General features: G+C 45.9%; 1 protein-coding gene across 1 annotated transcript; it reads right to left on the reverse strand.

The window, feature by feature from the left end:
• Nucleotides 1-1,351: 1,351 nt before the first annotated feature.
• On the reverse strand, nt 1,352-17,234 carry GNA11 (G protein subunit alpha 11). The gene is made up of 7 exons (XM_058821228.1): nt 17,068-17,234; nt 13,000-13,184; nt 11,823-11,977; nt 11,057-11,185; nt 9,128-9,257; nt 8,254-8,407; nt 1,352-5,926 (listed from the first exon to the last, which is right to left on the reverse strand). Exons 1-7 carry the CDS (start codon nt 17,201-17,203, stop codon nt 5,736-5,738), a joined length of 1,080 nt encoding a protein of 359 aa, XP_058677211.1. The 5' UTR covers nt 17,204-17,234; the 3' UTR covers nt 1,352-5,735.
• Between the last annotated feature and the right edge of the window lie 2,412 nt (nt 17,235-19,646).

Consider the following 19,646-nt stretch of genomic DNA (forward strand, 5'->3'; position numbering starts at 1 on the left):
AGGATGGGACTGCATGGGGTAAAGCTGGAATGGGACAATGAACTCCAATATGCAAATGGAGCAGAACTGATCAAAGTGAGAGATCCTGTGATATGTTGTCCATTTTGTGGCCATTTTGGGTTGTGCTGCCCAAGGTGGATCCATTGTGGCCTCTGAATAAATCCCTATTTTTATTTTTTGTATTTTATTCTTTAGCTCTGTCTAGGGTCTGTTCAGGTCACCCTTGACAAGGCCCCAGGGCTGGAGTGGTCCTTGGGAAAGCAGCAAGTGTGAGCCTGCTGTTCCCTCAGCTGCCTCCTTCCCTGGGCTGCTCCAGGAACAGCCCCACTCACACCTGAGGCTGCAAAAGGCCTTTGACACCCAGGATTTTCCCACAGCTGGAAATACTGGGTGTTAAAACTTCATTTTTTCCCCCTCAACTTGTTGCTTTGGTTTATTTAAACAGAGCAGATTTGGCTCTTTGCAGAGAACACAACACATTACTCAGGACGCAAACACTGACTCTGCTCCCCAGCTGCTGAGGGGACAGAGCCTCTCAGAAAAGCAACAAAAACTCACCCAAAAAGCTGGAAAAATGACAATTTAAATCCTTGCCAGTGCTCTGGCCACCACACCATTGTTCCCTTCCTGGTGGGAGCCAACAAAACGTCTCAGGAGCTGCAGTTTCACCTGGGCTAAGTGACCTTGGAGGGAGCAGAACATCCTCAGCTGCAGCTTCCTGAAAACACAGGAAACCTTTACAGAGAGGAAATTGGCCATCTCTACCCACTCCCAGCTGATTTAGTGCAACATTCCTGGAGAATGAGCCCAGAGAAAAGGAATTAAGCTCTATAAACTCCATCTCAGGAAATCTCTCTGTGGAAGTTTTCATTTTCACAGTCAGGGATGATTTTAAGCCATGTTTTATATTTCTGTTTCTAACAGACAAGACTGGAAGCAGTTCTGGTCCCACCAACATTCCTGCTATTGGCAGCAAGATTTCCTGCTTGGAATTGTGCCTGCAAAGGGCTGACAGCACAGCAAGAGGCAGCAGCAAACACCAACCCTCAGCAATCCTGCTCCAAAATCCTGGAAAACTTCAAACCAAGATGCCACCATTGCATCCCTGCACCTTAAACCCCCAACCAGACCCTGCTCACATTTCAGAGTTAATGGTAAAATGCATTATATGTAATTATGGGCTATTATATCTTTTATTTACCAAAATATGCTTTGTTTCTATGCCTGAGAATCCTGATTTTCTGACAGGAGGCAGAGCTGCAGATCCCACAGGGTACCAGGGAGGAAGAGGAGAGAAGAAACACACACACAACCACCACACGGCTTTTAGGAACAAAATTTATTCCAATTTCAAACAGAGAGTTTATTTCAGGAGAAAGATATGAAAATCAATTTCCATCAGATATTTCTGTAATAAGCGTGAGTTGCCCAGCAGTCAGAGTGGGATCATTCCAAGAAACAATCCCACTCCTGGACTGGAATGAGACAGTTTGGAGTCTGAATAGATCCTGACACTGGGCATCTTATTCAGAAACTCCTTTCCCCTACCCTCTTCCCTCCCCGCCCCCCAACACGCACAACAATACATGCATTGCAAATGACAAGGTTTAAAAACAGCATTTTATATAGTATTCTTTTTAAATAGGATAATGTTTAAATTGTCTTAAATCAGGATCCTATAATATACAAGTATAACCAAATAATTTCCACCACATTGGCACTTGTAAAGAGTCTCTGGCACTACTAAAAGAAGGGGCATTGGCACAAACCATACTCTTAAAAAACTGGGTGCTGCATAACACACTTTATCTCTGCTGGACTCTAACGACCTGGGCTCTGTACAGGACAATACAATGGTCAGCACACTCTGGAAGTACTTTTTTTTTTTTTTGTCTTTTTTTTTTTTTTTTCTGTTTGTTTGTTTTTTTAAGTATTTTTTGTCTTTTTTTTTTTTTTTTTTTAAACCAATAAAACACATGAAGAAAAACCATAGTTGAACGCAAGGCCAACATTGCTAGGAAGCAACAACAAGAGACCAAAGAATCCAAGTGGAGGAGAAGGGAGGGAGGGAGGGAGGGAGGAAGGGCAGGAGCTGACACGCTGCAGCTGGAAGGGGCTTTTGCTCACCAGGTAGCCAATCCACATGGGATGGTGAAGGAAAAGGGATGCTCCTCTGCTCACTGGCTTCAAGTTTCAAACTAGTTCCAAGTATGTTGGTTTCTTCAACAGAACAAAGGTTAAAAGTGCACAAGGAGCAGAGGTTGGCAAGGAGACCCAACTCCTCAGGCTCTGGATTCCCTACAACAACAACCCAATTTTTACCTTCCTTCTGAAAGTCACTCTCAGCCTGCAGAGAGCTCTGACAGGCCTCACTTTCAGAAAGGTTGATACAGGCAAATTTGGTTTTAAGGTTTGGCACTTTTGCATTTGCCAGCCAACAGAGACAGGAGCCAGCTGTGCAGGAACACTGCACTGGCCAAGCTGGAGGCACACGAGCAGCTGCTCACTAAGGAAAGCACGTGCTGATAACACTGCAATCTTCTCACACATGATACAGCCACAGACAACTCCAGGTGACAGGTACAGCTCTGACCCATTCCTACCCCAGTCCAGGAGGAGGTTTCACAACTCAACAAGAGCCACTGAGCAAAGCTCAGCCCTTCCCTCCCCTCCCTGAGCCACTCCTCAGGCCAACCCAACCCAAGCAGGTGCCCCACATTTCCCAAATCCTTGTGCCCACAGCTTCCCTCCATGCAGAGTCACTCTGCAAGAGACAGATGCCAAGATCCCTCCTCCTGTGCCAGGGCAGCAGCTCTTAAAGAAAGGGGAAGGTACAAAACCAGACCAAAAAAAAAAAAAAAGTTTCTGATTCAAGTGGAAGTACCACCATCATTCACCTTGGAAAAGAGAAACTTCTGGGAAGTTATTTTCCAAGAACCTGTGTATCTCAGTGCCAGGCTCATTGCTGGCAACAGCTGTAGTGTGAACCATTTACAAAAGGATCACAGAAGCAGAAGAGGTTGGTGCTGCTGTCTGCTTCAGAGGAACAGCACATAGAATACATTAAGATGATTATAAATTCCTCTTTATAAGACAATTTCTACAAACTGGATCATTTTGGCATAAAGATGAAAACAAAAAAAAAAAAAAACAAAACAAAAAAAAAAAAAGCAGTAAAATTGATGCAAAGCTGTCTGACACATGGGAATCCCTCCTCATTCCTCCCAAGGATTAAATGCAGTCCAGAGCATGGCTAGTCTAAAGAGATGCTATGTTTCCCTCAGACTGGCTCTTCAGCTGTTGGTCCCATGGCTACTGTTCCACCTCGAGCTCTGGAATCACCTGGAGCAGAGCTTGCTTTGCTCTGTAGCACTCTGAGCACACAGAGGCTTCTGGAAAATGAGGGAACCAGCAACAGAATGGTTCAAAATCATGTCCCTCCATGATTTAGTGTTCTAGATCAAAGCATCTTAAGCATCTCAGACAGTTAGATTTACTCTTACAATGTTGTGCAAAACACTGATGTAGTGCTCTGTCTACAAAAGAGACAAAATATCAACAGCCCCCTCCAACAGTGCAGCTCGTTTTGGCTTTTTTTTCTACTGGCAGCCTTCGAGGGGGCAATCTGGTTGATCCAGAGAATTTGGACCCAATTCTTCTCGTTGGAATTGAAACAGGAGCATCAGTGACTGACACACACCCAGTGGGTCTCACCTCCTGCTTCCCTCTCTCTCTCCCTGCCTTGCCAATGCACTTCTTCCTCCAGGCTGGCAGCAGCACCTTGATTTGCCTCAGCTCCTGCAAAACCAAACTCTCCTCCTGCTCAGTGGAGATTCAGTGGCATTGAGAATCCACAATTTCCTCTATTCTACTTTCCAGCTGGTGCTGCTGCCTCTGTCCTGTCCTTTCAGCACCTTGATTTGCCTCAGCTCCTGCAAAACCAAACTCTCCTATGTGCAAAGGCTTCTCCTCCTGCTCAGTGGAGATTCAGTGGCATTGAGAATCCACAATTTCATCCACTCTGCCTTCAAACTGGTGCTGCTGCCTCTGTCCTCTCCTTTCAGCACCTTGATTTGCCTCAGCTCCTGCAAAATGAAGCTTTAAAGCTCTCCTATGTGCAAAGGTTTCTCCTCCTGCTCAGTGGAGATTCAGGTGGCACTGAGAATTCATAACTTCATCTATTCTGCCTTCAAACTGGTGCTGCTGCCTCTCTCCTCCTCTCCTGCTGCACCAAGTGCAGCCAGGGCAGGGCTCTCTGCATTCTGCAGCAGCCACTGCTAACAATTAATTAATTCATTAACCACTGCTACCACCCTGCAGCAAGGATGGGTGCAAATCCTTCAAAGAGGGGAATGCATCAACAGGAGGGACAGAACTCCCTCCCCAAGAGCCATCCTCAAGCTCCCAAAGGAACAATCCTGGCAGAGCCTCTCACCCTCCAGCTCTGGTCCTCTCCAACTCTGCAAGGCTGAGGAATTCTTACAAAGTCATTCACACACTGGCACAAAATGCAATTAAAACAAGGCTTGATTGCTATTAGGCAGCAAGAAAAGACCTAGAGGATGGCACAAGATTAAGGTTTTCAATGCAGGCAAAGTCTGATGTTGGAATGCCACAATCACTCAGTGTGCTTTTGGTAACTGCTGCATAGAGAAGTTGCTCACTGATGTCAAAAACTCTTCCCAACAAAAACAGTTCCTCTCTGCAGACTGAGCCTTGTGCACACATGGCCACGTGCTTGTGGTGTGGGTGGGATGTGTTTGTGTGTGTGGGGAAAAAAAAAATAAAAAAATGAAATAAAGGTGAAATAAAAATGAAATAAAAAAAGAACAATTACAGTCAGGCACTTCCCCAGGCTCAGCAGCTATTGCTCCAAGAGCTTCCATCATTTGTAGTCCATGAACAAAATACAGCAACACATAGCAAACTATGTATAGAACATCAATAATTTAAAAAAAGAAAAAATCACAGTCTCCATACCTTTTATAATTGATAACAAAAAATTACTCAGAACATATAAAGAATGGAAAAGTGATGGCTTTTTTTTTTGTTTGTTTGTTTTGCCTTTTTCTTTTTTTTTTTTGCACAATAGTTGGAGAGCAATTGCTCCTCCCCAACATTTCATCACAGTGAACCATGGAGCGTGTCCTGGGGAAGGAAAGGGAAAATAGGAAGGGAAGGAAGCAGAATTAGCAAATTAATTACACCAGAGGCACCCTATAGCACAAGGCAAAGGGACCAGTAGCATTCTGCACTCCCACAGTCCAGTGAATTCACAATCTCAGCTGGAAAGTGTTGGGGATTTTTTGTTTTCCTCTACATTTACCACGGGAATGAAAGGGGGGAAAAAATAAAATGAAAAAAAAAAAAAACAAAAGTGGCTTAGCAACAAAGGAAAGATCAAGATGAGGCTGCCTTAGCTGCTTGGCAAAAATTAAGAAGTAAGCAAGGTGCTGAAGAAATGAGGCATATCCCCGTTAACTGTGACATAAAAGCAATTTGTTAAAAATATGAAATCAACTACTCTGTGGACAGAGACATGAGACTCCAGGGTAACACCGAGCACTTGCCACTCCACAGATCAGACAATTTGCAATCATTACATCATCAAAAATTAAAACTTTTTTTTTTTTATCCTGTCATATTTAAAATTTCTTTTTTTTTTTGTTTTGTTTTGTTTTTTTTTTTGTCTTTTCTTCACAAAGAAGCCTCTCAAGGGGCAAGAGCAGAGCAGGTCAAACCAGGTTGTATTCCTTCAGGTTGAGCTGTAGGATGGTGTCCTTGACAGCTGCAAAGACGAAACGGATGTTTTCTGTGTCTGTGGCACATGTGAAATGGGAATAGATGATTTTATCACTGTCGGGATTTAAATCCACAAACATCTTGAGGATGAACTCACGGGCTGCCTGGGCATCCCTCTGTGGGCCTGCAGCAAACAGAGACACCAGTGAATGCCTTCACTCCCCTACATCCAGCAGCAATTTTATCCTAAGGGTTACAGAGCTTTAAAGATGAAATTAAGATTATTTATGGGATCAAAGCTCCAGGAGATGAAGTGCCTTATGGTTTTCAGGTGTTTAACCAAATCTCTGGGCACTTTGATGGGTCAGTTCAGACCCAGGCTGGGAGCATCCACTGGGAAACAGTGGCAGATGCTGGACAGACACCCCTAAATGCCCTCCCATGGAAATGGGGTGTACACTTCTTCCTAATATCATTTTCTTCCTAATATACAGTGAAACCAGTGAATGGTTTCACTCCCCCACATCTAGCAGCACTTTTTTCCTAAGGGTTACAGAGCTTTAAAGAAGAAATTAAGATTATTTATGGGATCAAAGCTCCAGGAGATGAAGTGCCTTATGGTTTTCAGGTGTTTAACCAAATCTCTGGGCACTTTGCAGTTTTGATGGGTCAGTTCAGCCCCTGCTTTGGAATTCAGGCCCAGGGTGGGAGCATCCACTGGGAAACAGTGGCAGATACTGGACAGACACCCCTAAATGCCCTCCCATGGAAATGGGGTGTACACTTCTTCCTAATATACATTTCTTCCTAATATACAGTGAAACCAGTGAATGGTTTCAGCAGCACTTTTTTCCTAAGGGTTACACAGCTTTAAAGAAGGAATTAAGATTATTTATGGAGATGAAGTGCCTTATGGTTTTCAGGTGTTTAACCAAATCCCTGGGCACTTTGATGGGTCAGTTCAGACCCTGGCTGGGAGCATCCACTGGGAAACAGTGGCAGATGCTGGACAGACACCCCTAAATGCCCTCCCATGGAAATGGGGTCTACATTTCTTCCTAATATCCATTTCTTCCTAATATACAGTGAAACCAGTGAATGGTTTCACTCCCATGATCCAGCAGCACTTTTTTCCTAAGGGTTACAGAGCTTCAAAGAAGAAATTAAGATTATTTATGGGATTAAAGCTCCCATAGTGAAGTGTCTTATGCTTTTCTGGGCACTCTGCAGTTTTGATGGGTCAGTTCAGACCCTGGCTGGGAGCATCCACTGAGAAACAGTGGCAGATGCTGGACAGACACCCCTAAATGCCCTCCCATGGAAATGGGGTCTACAGGTGAATCTCACAGTCTGAAAGACACAAGTGTGAATTTTGGAAATAAAGAGTTACTGCCAGTCAAAATACAGTCAGTCTGATCCAGCTGGTCACCTCACAGGAGCTAAAAATGCAGATTTTGGCCAGCTTTTAATTCACATTGCTGACAAGTCCCCAGAAAATAATCACCTAGCACAATTTCTTTCACTGCTGTTGTTGTATGGCAAATACCATCTCTTGAGAGGAAATCTGATGGGCAAGCTCCCACTCACAGGCCATGCTGCATCCTTGAAGGAGCTGCTTGCAGGATAAAATGGAAGCTGGGATGTGTCTCCAGCTGTTAAAGCTCCATCTGAAGTTTGGAACCCAACAAACTCCATCCCCTGTTTGGGAAGCAGCTCTTCACCCATTCCCAACCTGCTGGAAAAACTTGAGCTCCAAGCAGGAACTCCAGATGTGGGAGGACACACCAACACAATTCCACTGGTCCTCTAAATAGTAAAAGCTGTTTGCAAGATAGTAATTCTTCCTTTACTTCATATTTTTTAAGCAAATAATTGCAGAATTAGAGCATGGCAAGAAGAGTATTGCCTGATTTATCCTCCACCACTTTGATTTTATTTTCAGCCCTGTACAGATGTGTTACCAACCAGCTTTAAATGCACTCAGCTGAAGAGCCTGAAATAATATTTTGGCTAAGGAGTTTTGTTTCAGATGGGAAATTCTCTGTTTCACATAGATATTATTTCCCCACAACAGCAGATGGATTTCTGCTAATAAGCTAATAAGAATTTCAAGCTGCAGAAGATTTTGGTTTTAGCACCATCATTTAAACAACTTGACCAGGTGGTTTCTCAAAACAAAGACTGAAATCACCTCTTAACTAGAGGGTTAAAAGATCCAGAATATCAGGAAATTGTCATGGGTATGAAACTGGTTTTATGTAGAAGTTAGACTTCCATTGTGCACATTGGAGGGGTAAATTCTTCATTTAGGAGAGGCTCATTATTTCATCATCTTACCAGATTCCACTTCTCTATGCACAATTAAGATATTTTTGTGATGTTTTCTTATTGCTGTAGGCATTTTTTCTCCAATTAATGCTTTTTCCACTTCTGAGTGTTCTTTAAAAAATAAATAAATTTTAACCAAATCACCTCCACCCCACCAAGTGTTCCCTCTTAAAATCCACTCACCATCAAACTCTGGGAAATAGTCAACAAGGTGGGAATACAGGATCTTGTCTTCCAACAAATCTTTCTTGTTGAGAAAGAGGATAACAGAAGAGTTTTGGAACCATGGATAAGTTATAATGGTTCGAAAGAGAGCTTTACTCTCTTCCATCCGGTTCTGAAAGCAGAAAAACAAAACCCTGTTTGCACAGAGGAGCACTAAAATCCCTTTTTGCTGTAGGAATTCAGCATCTCAAACATTATACACAAAATATTTTGGTCCCAGGTAGATTCTGGTTCAAGCTGGATCAGTAAATGGAAAGGAAATGCAAAATCTGAGGGACTCGAGGTTCATTTATTTGCCAAGCTTTTCACATCAAAAGATTTAAAAGTCATTTTATGCTTTAACAATCATGTGAGAGCACTGTCCAATGGTACCTTGTGAGCATATTTTGTCTACTAGAAAAAGAGCAACTATTTTTATCTAACAGCATGGTTTTGATCTATTAGCAAGTGCTAAAATTCAGATTTGCACCTTCAAAGAGTGCAGTCAGCACCTCCCAGGACAGCAAAGCCTGAAGTAACTCAGTGCAGGAGGGGAAGGGGTGATTTGGGAGCACAGTGCATGGCACAGGGGACTTGGAAACTGCAGATAATTTCATTGTTCACTTGACAAGTCCAGATGATTTGAATGCCCTCTGCCTTTTCCATCCTCAGGGACATCATGACCTGTGGAGGCTCATGTTCCCTTTGCAACAAGAACTGAAGGCCAAAACCAATAAGAGCAGCTAATCCAACTTGGTACCAAGCAGCTGGGTACCAGCCTTTGAGGAAATACAAAGAAATTCCTCCCTCTTTCCCTTTCTTCCTTCTGCAGAGTTCCCACTCTTTGGCTCACCTCATTATCAGATTCCACCAGAACTTGGTCATATTCACTAAGTGCTACTAAAAACATGATGGAAGTCACATTTTCAAAGCAATGGATCCACTTCCTTCGTTCTGATCTCTGACCTCCAACATCCACCATTCTAAAGAAGAGAAGTAAATAAGAATATCACAGAGGTAGCAAAGGAGCAGCAAACAATGAGAATTAATTTGGTTTTTTACCATTCCTGTTAACTGGCACAGGGGTATGACAGCATCTCTCTGGTAAAAAACCATCAAATTTACAAAATACAGCAAACTGCAAGAATGGCCACAGGTGAGTGATGCCAAATTCACCCTTCACCATTTTTGTTGCATTCTGCTCTGGTTTGCTCAGCAGCAGCAGCCCTGAGTCTGAAAAGACAAGTCCTTCAAAACTGTGCTCTGTCACATGAGCAAACTATTTTTATTTTTAATTAAAGCACCTGCTTGCCTCAAAGCTTCTCCCCCACCCAAATCTTTCTTTAGTTGTTACACTTTTATTGGAATGTGCTGTTTAACAGTCAAGCACTTCAGCCTCTCAATTTCAAGTCTCACCTGTACAGCTCACTAAAGTTATTCTGGCACTCACCTGAAGTGCCACACGTGGTTCACCTTTGAGAAAATCCTACACCCACTCCCAGTTGTTGTTTTTTTTTTTTTTTTTGCTGTTTTTCTACTCAGCAAAACAGAACAGGGAGAGGAGAATTCTGCATTTCTGTAACCAAATGGTTTAAAAGAGGGGATGCAGGTTCCTTTATTCCTCTCTGGCAATGGCACAGTGTGGTGGGGAAGGGCAGAGAGAAACACAGGAATATTGCTGGGTTCAGCCTGGTCATGCCAGGCTCAGTTTCTGGTTTAAGCTTGCAAAGATCCTCTTGCTGCAGCAACTTTTGGTGCCACCCTGAGAGCACAAGGTGGGCACAGAAAATCAGCTCTCAAAGCAGGTGCTGTGTACAAAGAAGAATTTCTGCACAAAAAGTGTCAGCCCTTGGTGGCTTCAGCTCCTAACACATCCCTCAGCTGCCTCACAAATCACAATTTCAGCAGTGCAATCCTTCCCAGTAAGGACACCAAGATGGTTCCCTGGGTTGTGAAGTGTCACTGATTCAAAAGCAGGTTGAGTTGTGAATTTTGAGTTTTCTGACAGCCAAAACATCAGACCACCCATCACATATCCACTAAAACCACGTGGACACACTGAAGCAAGCCCCAATTTATCCTTCCTGAAGCCATGTCCCTGCTGAGCAGTAACATGAAGACACCTCCAGTACCTGAAGATAATATTCTCTAGGTCAAAGGGATATTCTATAATCCTGGTTGTAGGGACTCTAACCTGTGGCACATCTTGCTGAATTGCCTCAAAAATCACAATTTCAGCAGTGCAATCCTTCCCAGGAAGGACACCAAGATGGTTCCCTGGGTTGTGAAGTGTCACTGATTCAAAAGCAGGTTGAGTTCTGAATTTTGAGTTGTGAATTTTGAGTTTTCTGAGTTTCCACAACATAGGACCACCCCAACCAGAGCACCACACATCCACTGAAACAAGCCCAAATTTATCCTTCCTGAAACCATCTCCCTGCTGAGCAGTAACATGAAGACACCTCAGTACCTGAAGATAATGTTCTCTAGGTCAAAGAGGTACTCTATAATCCTGGTTGTAGGGACTCTAACCTGTGGCACATCTTGCTGAATTGCCTCAAAAATCACAATTTCAGCAGTGCAATCCTTCCCAGGAAGGACACCAAGATGGTTCCCTGGGTTGTGAAGTGTCACTGATTCAAAAGCAGGTTGAGTTGTAAATTTTTTGAGTTTTCTGAGTTTCCACAACATCAGACCACCACACATCCACTAAAACAAGCCCCAATTTATCCTTCCTGAAACCATGTCCCAGCTGAGCTGTAACACGAGGACACCTCAGTACCTGAAGATAATGTTCTCTAGGTCAAAGGGGTACTCTATGATCCCGGTTGTAGGGACTCTAACCCGTAGCACATCTTGCTGAGTTGGTAGATATCCTGGGGTGGCAATACGATCCACATCGCTGAGATAGCTGCAAACAGGACAGTGGAAAAAAAAATAACAAAGGAAAAAGGAAAAAAAAACTACCTTAGGTTGCAGCATATAGAGATACAGATGGACAAATTGCTACATGAAGTCTTTCTGTAGAGTAATGAGAAAGGTAGAAGTTGTCTGGATTATTTTAAATATGATGTGGAAACTAATTAGAAAATATTTTTGGGGAACAGTAATTCACAAGCCAGATACACTAAAAACAACTTTATCCACTCTGTATAGGAGTGGGGAATACAATCTTTACAACAGAGGAAGTTTAGATGCTTTATGTTTCAGGATCAAGTCTCATCTGAGGTTTTCTACTTATAAATGCAGAAACACCCTCTGCACATTGCCAAACTTAATGGATTTGTAATTAATAAAATCTGAGTTACACATGGCAAACTTGATGAGAAGGAGCAGCACTCCTGCTGCCCAAGAGCCAGGATCAATACAGATGGAATAATGTGGAGATTCTGGCCTCAGGTACATCCTGAAGCAGATGCATGAACACCTCAGACTCCCAGGAAAAGCAGCAAATAATAGGCAAATAAACTCTGGACTTTCATTAATAAATAAATAAATTTGTTGGAGCATCACTCCCACCACAAGCATGCCAGTGATTGTGTACTTACTATTTAGCTGAGTCAGAAAGTTGATATTCTCTTCTCCTGTCATAACACTCTTGTATTCCAGGGTCATTCCACAATGTTTTAATTGCACTTACATATGGCTGCTCAAATGTCATGACCTTTTCTACATCCACTTCTCTGATCAGCACTGCATTGGCCTGGAGATTGAAAAGAAGAAAAGAGAGAAAAATTTAAAATAAACCCCAAAACTGGGGGGTATAAAACCCCTACAATGGCTAAGCAAAGTAACTACCATAGCTTGTGGTGTTTGTGAGGTGATTATCCACACCTAGGGGCTTTTTCCAACGCCCCCAATACATAAAAAACAAAATGAAGTTCTGCACAGGTTACAGCAAGCAAAATCTGGCAGATTTTATTTATCAAAACCCTTCCACCATGCCTCACATAAAGCACAGGGAAAGATTTCTCACACTCTGCCTGTTCTCACCACAGACAGGAAAGGGGCACCATCTAATCCCTACAAATAATTACTCAAAATTAAATATTCAAAATTCAAAGCTCCAAGACATTCTGTGATAGGTCAGATAAAACACAACTTCAAAATATTAAGGATACTAAGGACTAAAAAAAGCAAAATATGCTAAAAAAAAAAAATCTATTTTCCTGGCATGCCCTCACTCTCACTGTCCTCCCCCTCAAAAAGAGAAAATAATTTAGATCAGATCTGTCTAAAATTAATTCCTGGTCCTAAAATCAGCATGTTTCTGTGGTTGAGACCAAAATTCTTCAAGAAAGGTTTGTAGCCTTGGTCAGTAGCTATCAGAAAAACAGAAGCATTGCAGAAACAGGGGTAACCACCAGCACAGGTCTGCATCTTTTGGGTCCAGCATGGATTTTGCCAGCTTCAAGTTGCAATAAAAAAAGGAGCACATGAAAAGAAACATATTTAATAACTCTGAATCCTTGAAATGAGTAAAAATAACACCTCTCCTATCCCTTCCTATCCCACAACTCACTAGGCACATCATGCACCAACCATGCAAAATTCTTCTGTCCCTTAACACAACCAAGTAAAAGGAGTTGGGTATCAAGAAAATGCCATAAAAAGTTTATAGAAAAGAGTTCAGGGATGTTGAGGTTGCAATGCAGAAAAACACAAAGAAACAAAAACTCAAAATCCTCCCTGACTAAAGATTTGTCCAAAAACTGACCAACTTACCTTGTTCTGTTCATATTTGTACAGAATCTTCAGGGTTTCCATGGCTCTTATCATAGACTGCATGGCAGTGAAGATGTTTTGGTACACCAGCTTGGTGAAGCCTTTTTTGTCCTCTTCAGAGTAGCCTGAGCCATGAATTATACGCATTTGCTTAATGAACGTGCTCTTCCCACTCTCCCCAGTGCCTACAGGATGCAAAAAAGTGAATTAGGAGCCACCAGCAGCAAAATCCACCACAGATAAAAGCTCTTATCACTACACCCAAGCACACAACCCTCTTTTTGTCACTTAAAAGGCAGCCTGGAAGGAAGACACCTTGTCCTTTGCAGCAGCCTTCAAAAGTAGCTCTGGTACTTATTCCAAATCTCACATTACAGCCACTCCCACACGTCCTGCGTCAAGGGGCCCTTGCCCGTCACACCTGACCTATTCCCAGATACTCCAGCAAGATGCTACAACAGCCAGGAAGGGCCTGGACACACTCTCAAGGCAGCAAAAGCGCTACAAACCCAGCAGCGAATGGTCAGGAGAAGCCCAGCAAGCAGCAAATTTTGTTTTGTTCTAAATTGGCACAAAACGTTTTTCTACGCGGGAAGGGAAGAAGCAAACGCAACAGGAAAAAAAATAAATCAACGGGAAAAAAAAATAAATCAAAAAAATAAATCAATAATAAATCAATAATAAATAAATAAAAGAGAACTGAGCTGAAGAAACTCCGAAGAAGGCAGGCAGCACATGTGCCTTGTAGCCCAAATTTTTGCTCCCTGTGGCAGGATTGCTGTGGAGGGGAGAGAGTTAAAAATGGCGTCTGGCAGGGAGAGCAGAGTAGGCCACTGCTCCAGCTGTCGGTGCCGTGCCTGGGTCCCCACGGGCTGCAGCCTGCTCTGCGAGGCCACTGCTTCCTTCTCCTCCTTCTTTTGCAGGTTTTACTGCCGGGCTGGGAGCAGACGGGAGGGCAGGACGCGGCGCAGGGCAGCGCTTCCTGCACCGTCACTCGGGCAGGTCCTTTCCACTCCTGCGTTTATGGCCCCGCACAGGAGTGTCACTCGGCATGTGAAGGCCACCAGATGATACCAAAGGACAGCGGGAACTTTCTAACAGGGTGAGCAGGAGGGGAAAACGCCGTCAGAGGGTGTACAGGCAGTTAGAATTGCTAAATTCACAATTCAACCCCCTGGTGACACCGCCCCGTGAGGGGACAGCCAGGCCAGGTCTCACTTGGGATCAGCTCAACTCCACATTTCAGCAGTCTAAATGGACACCACGACATTTCTGTGGACTGTTTTTGCTCAATCTTCTAAAATGTGTTATCATTGTGCAGGATATTGATAAAATACCCACACCTCTCTAACACAGTGGCCCAGCTCACCTGACTACACAGACCAAAAACTCAAAATATATCATGTCAGTGATACAAATCCTTTTGACCTGGAGTTAAAATGTTGGCAGAGCCCTAAAGGCACGACCACATCCTCCTCACACTAAGGAAGAGATGGATTCAGACAGGATCTCATTCATCCCAATACACAATTAATACTCCCATGTAGATACTCAGTTACTCATTTTATCTTGGTAGGTTAAAAGGCAAACAAATAAAAAATGCCCAGATAAAAAGCAACAAGCACCCAACTATGTTGAAATGAACAGCAAGAACTGACAGAAATCACCTCAGCAGTCAGAAATTAATATTATAGACACTATCAAATTGCAGCAAACTATCTCCATCTTGAATACAAAGGTGAACCCCAAGTGGGGGAAAAACTGGAAACTCAGATCTTTTGTGGTTTCTGTCACTGTGGTGAGAAATACTTCCTTGTCTTTTACCACAGTGACCAAAACTGAGAGGAAAAAAAAAAAAAAAAGTGGTGCTTCAAAGCATTTCAACAATGAAAATATAAAAGAAACCTCAACACCAGACCTTTGCTTGCCTCAGGACTTATGGGTTCAAACACAAATTCTTCCTGTCGCTCCATCACTGCCCTTTTTTGGTTTTGGGGGTTGGTTTTGCTCATTGATGGTGGGTTTTTGGTTTGGTTTTGGGTTTTTTGAAAGTTGCCTTTTGCTCTCCCTGAGGCACAGCACTACACCAGCAGGTGACAAGCTCTGGTGGGCAAGATTTACAACTCTCAGGGCACAAAATCCTTTTTAATATGACAGGGGATAAGCTGAATTCATCACTTCTTCTTCCAATATATGAAAGCAGCAGAGTTTACAGTAACTTCCTCATGATCCCCCAGTAAATACATTGCTCAGTCAACAATATCCCATGCTTAATCACAAATAATTTTTGTACAAAACATCCTCCCCACCCAGTAAAAAGACAAATTCCTACTTTGTACCAGATGTCAATGTCCAACACCTTGAATTTCTTATTAACAGGTTCATCATTGATTAGCACTGTTATTCTTCACCCTAATTTCCTGTTTTAGGCTTCAACAAAGTAACTGTCACCAGATGCAGTGACAAGAAAAACGTAACAGTTTCTACAAGGTGGAAACTCCCTCCACACACTCAAAATTTTGGAGATTTTGGGAAAGTCCTCTCATTGAGCCAATCATTAATATTTGTAAATATAAGAACTGCATAAAACAGAGAACACGGAGAGAGAACACAAGTTACCTGTGCCAGCTGAAGGTGGGCAATGTGCTGTGACCAGTGAAAAGCATCCTGCAAAAACTGTCTACACCTAAAATGTTGCTTATCCATTAATAACCACCTTCTATATGTTTTTTTTTTTTTTTTAATCTGATGCAGAATCTGTATCTTTTAGAAAAGCAGAAAGGATTCTTGAGCAATTTGAATTCTTTCTAAAGTGAAATATTTAGATCCAGTGGGATCTTCTTAACCCAGATCCATCCTATAGCGACAACCTATTTTGACACAGCTGCTTCTGTGGGACTGCTTTTAGGGAAGCATGAGAGTGAGGGACAAGAAGCCTTACAGAAACTGCCACAGCATCTCCAAAGAGCAGAAAAAGCCCTCAATTTTACCTTTCACACAAAGAATAGCAATACATTAATTGTGAAGGGTTTGGGGTGAAAAGGAGAGCCCTGGGGTTTATTTGACATTTATCACCAGGTATCAGTGTTGGTACTGGAGCCCTCCAAGGGGCTGGGCACACAGAGTCTCCCCCCACTTCTGCAAAGTATTTTTTTTTTTTTTTTTCACAAGGGTCAGCCTCCTTCCTCAGCTGGACCTTAATGGCTTGTCAACAGATCCATCAGATCTGCTTCAGATTTAGTCTCAAGATAATACAATATTCATGACACAAAGCAGGATATATCCGACACACAAGCAACGCTAAATCACGGCATGCACGAAAACTGAAACTTCAGCTCAAATTTTGGGGCTCCCTAGGCACGAACACCAAACTCACGCCTGCAAGCCTCAGTTTGCAGCAGATTACCCATCCCTGGAAACTCATCTGAGCACGGCACAGATGAAACTCCTGTTTCCAGCCTCAGACCTAGATTCTCAGGGCTGCACAGGTGATCTGCACCTCCGAACACCACGGGCATCTCCTCACTGTGCATTCCCACTAACAGGGGAATGTCTGTCCCTTACAGAACCTCCACACCGCCCTGCCCAGCCCTTACCCCAGGGGAAACTCTGCCTTTAGGAGCTGCAGGCCCGTTTTTCCACACATCCTGAAAAGCACCAAATTACAATTACACCAAATCCACCAGCGGATTCCCACACGCCACCCGAGCCCAGCGCGCTGCTGAGAAAGCTCTCCCCGAGACAAATTCACAAATTCGTGCGTGCCCGCCCTCAGCACCAGGAATTCCAGCCGCTTAGTTCCTGCTCGTGTCAAAACCCATTTTGACAGCGAACGCATCATAAAATCAAACAAAGGGCAGCCAATGAGGCGGCCGCCCCGCACGGCTCGGGAGCGGCCCCGAGCGCCGGGCTTGAGGCGGGGATGGCTCCCGCCGCTTCCCCGCCACACCCGCTCCCCGCCCGGCCCGGCCCGGCCACCCGGACCTGCCGAGCCCCGGGCCGGGCCCCGCGGCAGCCGCTGAGGCGGGACCGGCGCCGCGCTCCGCACGGACTCGCTCCCTCACTCACCCAGCAGCAGCAGCTTCAGCTCGCGGCGAGCGTCGCGCTTGTCCCTCCGCAGCTGCTTCTCGATCTCGGCGTTGATGCGCTTCGACTCCTTCACCTCGTCGCTCAGGCAACAGGCCATCATGGACTCCAGAGTCATGGTCGCGCCGCGGCCGGGACGCCCCCGCCCACCCCCCCACCCCCCCGGCACCGACCACCGTTCTCCGCACGGCCGGCAGCGCCCGGCCCGGCCCGGTCCCGCGTCCCGCGCCCCCTTCCCTCCCCACCCTCCCGCCCTGCGCGGCGCCGGCCCGGCCCGGCCTCGCCCCGGCCCCGAGTGCTGCGGCCGGGCCCAGCGCCAGCGCCGCCGCCGCCGCCCCCGCGCCGCTCTCGCCCGGCTGCGCCGCCGCTCCCTCCGCACGGCTCCGCCGAGACACCGACGAGCCGGCGCAACCCAACCCGCTGCCGCCGAAAACAAGCGCTGACTGACAGCGGCCGGGGCCAATGGGAGAGCGCGGCGCGCAACGGGGCGGGCCCGGACGGGAGGGACGCGGCGCCGCAGCCAATGGGAGCGCAGGGTTTGGTTGGCCGGTCGCGGGGGAGGGGGGCGCACGGACGCGCGTTCCTGGAGCGGGGCGGGGCCGCCGGGCATTGTGGGAAGGTGGCGGACCGGGCGCCCATGGCGGGGCGGGCCGGGATGGGAGCGGAGCTTCCCGTGACCGGGCGCGGCCGGGCCCAGCGCGGAGCCGCCGTCTCCCTTCGCCCGCTACAGGCCCGCGGTTGGGCCACGCCGGCGGGTGGGGCCTTGGAGGCCGCTGGGATGACGGCACAGGGCGGGCCCGGGGCTGCCGCGGTGCCCGGAGCGGGCCGGGCCCGAGCTGTGAGGGACGGGTGCGGCTCAGCCCGCAGACCCCGCCGGCCCAGCCCAGCCCTCAGGGCCGAGCAGCGAGAGGCTGAGGCCTCACGGGCCGACCCTGTGCTCCCGGCTCCGGCCGTGTCCCGGCAGAGCTCTCGGTGCCCCTCCCGAGCTCTCCAGCTCTCCACACAGCGTCCCAGGGCTGCCTTCATCACGGGTGTCCTCATTGCTTCCTACCTGGCTGACCTGTAGCAGCTCCTCCAGCCAGCAGCCTGATGCATCCCCTCATGGCACAGCCTTGGGTGGTTCTTGTGCTCCAGGGCAGCCTCATCTGTCAGAGCATCCCCCGTGCCCTGTGAGACCATGGCCCAAGCAGAGCAGCTTCACCTGGACTCTCCACACACACACACTCCCCTCTCTCGCATACCTCTTACCCTGAGGTCTATATCTAAACAATCTTTTGAAGGTCCAGAAAAGCACCACGGAGCTGTTCCACGCCTGCCTTCCTTTTTTACCAGCCAGGATCATGCAGTGGTTTGCCAGTCCTTACCTTTTAGCAGTTTGCCTGAGACAGAAACACAAGATACTCACAAACAGCAGGTTCTATTTTCCACTTAAATTCTCCCTTAACCCTGTGCTATTCCAATTAGTTATTTGCCTCAGTTAAAATAAATTCCTAACTTTTTTTTTCATAGTTTGGCTTTTAACAGCAGCAATACTGACCTCCCTTTGTTCCATTCTCTTATTTCCCTCCCAGGAAACAGCCAGGAGAACTGTTCCTCCCTCATCACACACCTCTGGCAAAGGCCTCATGTTTATTTTGCTTTGGCAGCTGGAAATTACTCAGCAGACACCCAGGATCCCAACCACAGTGGCTGCTCCCTGTCTCCTGTTGCCCTTTGGAACTCCTGGACAGTCCTAAAGGCGACTGAGGGTGACACAGGTGACACTCTGGGGCTGCTAAAGAGCCCCAAGCTGGGATTGCTGGGCTGCTCTGTGTGTTCAAAGTTTGTTTTGGTTGCCTTCTCTTAAGCAGGATGAAAATCTAAAGGCCAGCAGATCCTGAGGAAATTTCCACCACAGTTTGCCAAAAGAAAAGGAGAAATAAAATTTGCATCCAGCCTCTGGAGCACCTGCTTGGCTCCTGCTGATGGGAAGTTTGGGTCCACAGATGTTGAGTTTTGATGAGTCCTGATCAAAGTGTGATTTAAGAATGCCAGAACTGCCAGTCTGCAAGCAACAACAGCCCATCCACTCCCTCCCTTTCTGCCCTAATGGAAAAGTTTTGGTGCTCAGAGGCTTCCCAGGAGATTTGAGATTTCCCTCAGCTCTGTCACCAGCGTGCTGTGCAGGTCCCTGGGCTCCATGTCCCTGTTCCTGCAGAAAGCTGATCCTGGACGTGCCAGGCCACTTCCAGAGCAGCTGTTCCCATGGCCCACATTTGGAGCAGTTAAAGCTGAGCCCAGAGATCTCCCCCATTTGTTTGCAGAGAGGAACATCCTGTGGAGATTCAGACACATCCCAATCCCATCCCTTTTCTCCATTCTGGCCCCATTTCTTACCTGGTTTTGAGTTGGCATTGCCAGCAGGTCAGGGAGGTGACCCTGCCATACCATGGCAATGTCCCCTGGTGATAAATAGCATAAACTCCATGATTCACAGAGGGCTGATCAATAATAATCCTTATTTAAAAACCTATTGTTCTTTTAGAGACAGTTATGATACAGGTGTACTTGATTGGTCCTTT

Source organism: Ammospiza caudacuta, chromosome 28 (genome assembly GCF_027887145.1).
Source record: "Ammospiza caudacuta isolate bAmmCau1 chromosome 28, bAmmCau1.pri, whole genome shotgun sequence".
NCBI classification, from domain to species: Eukaryota; Metazoa; Chordata; class Aves; order Passeriformes; family Passerellidae; genus Ammospiza; species Ammospiza caudacuta.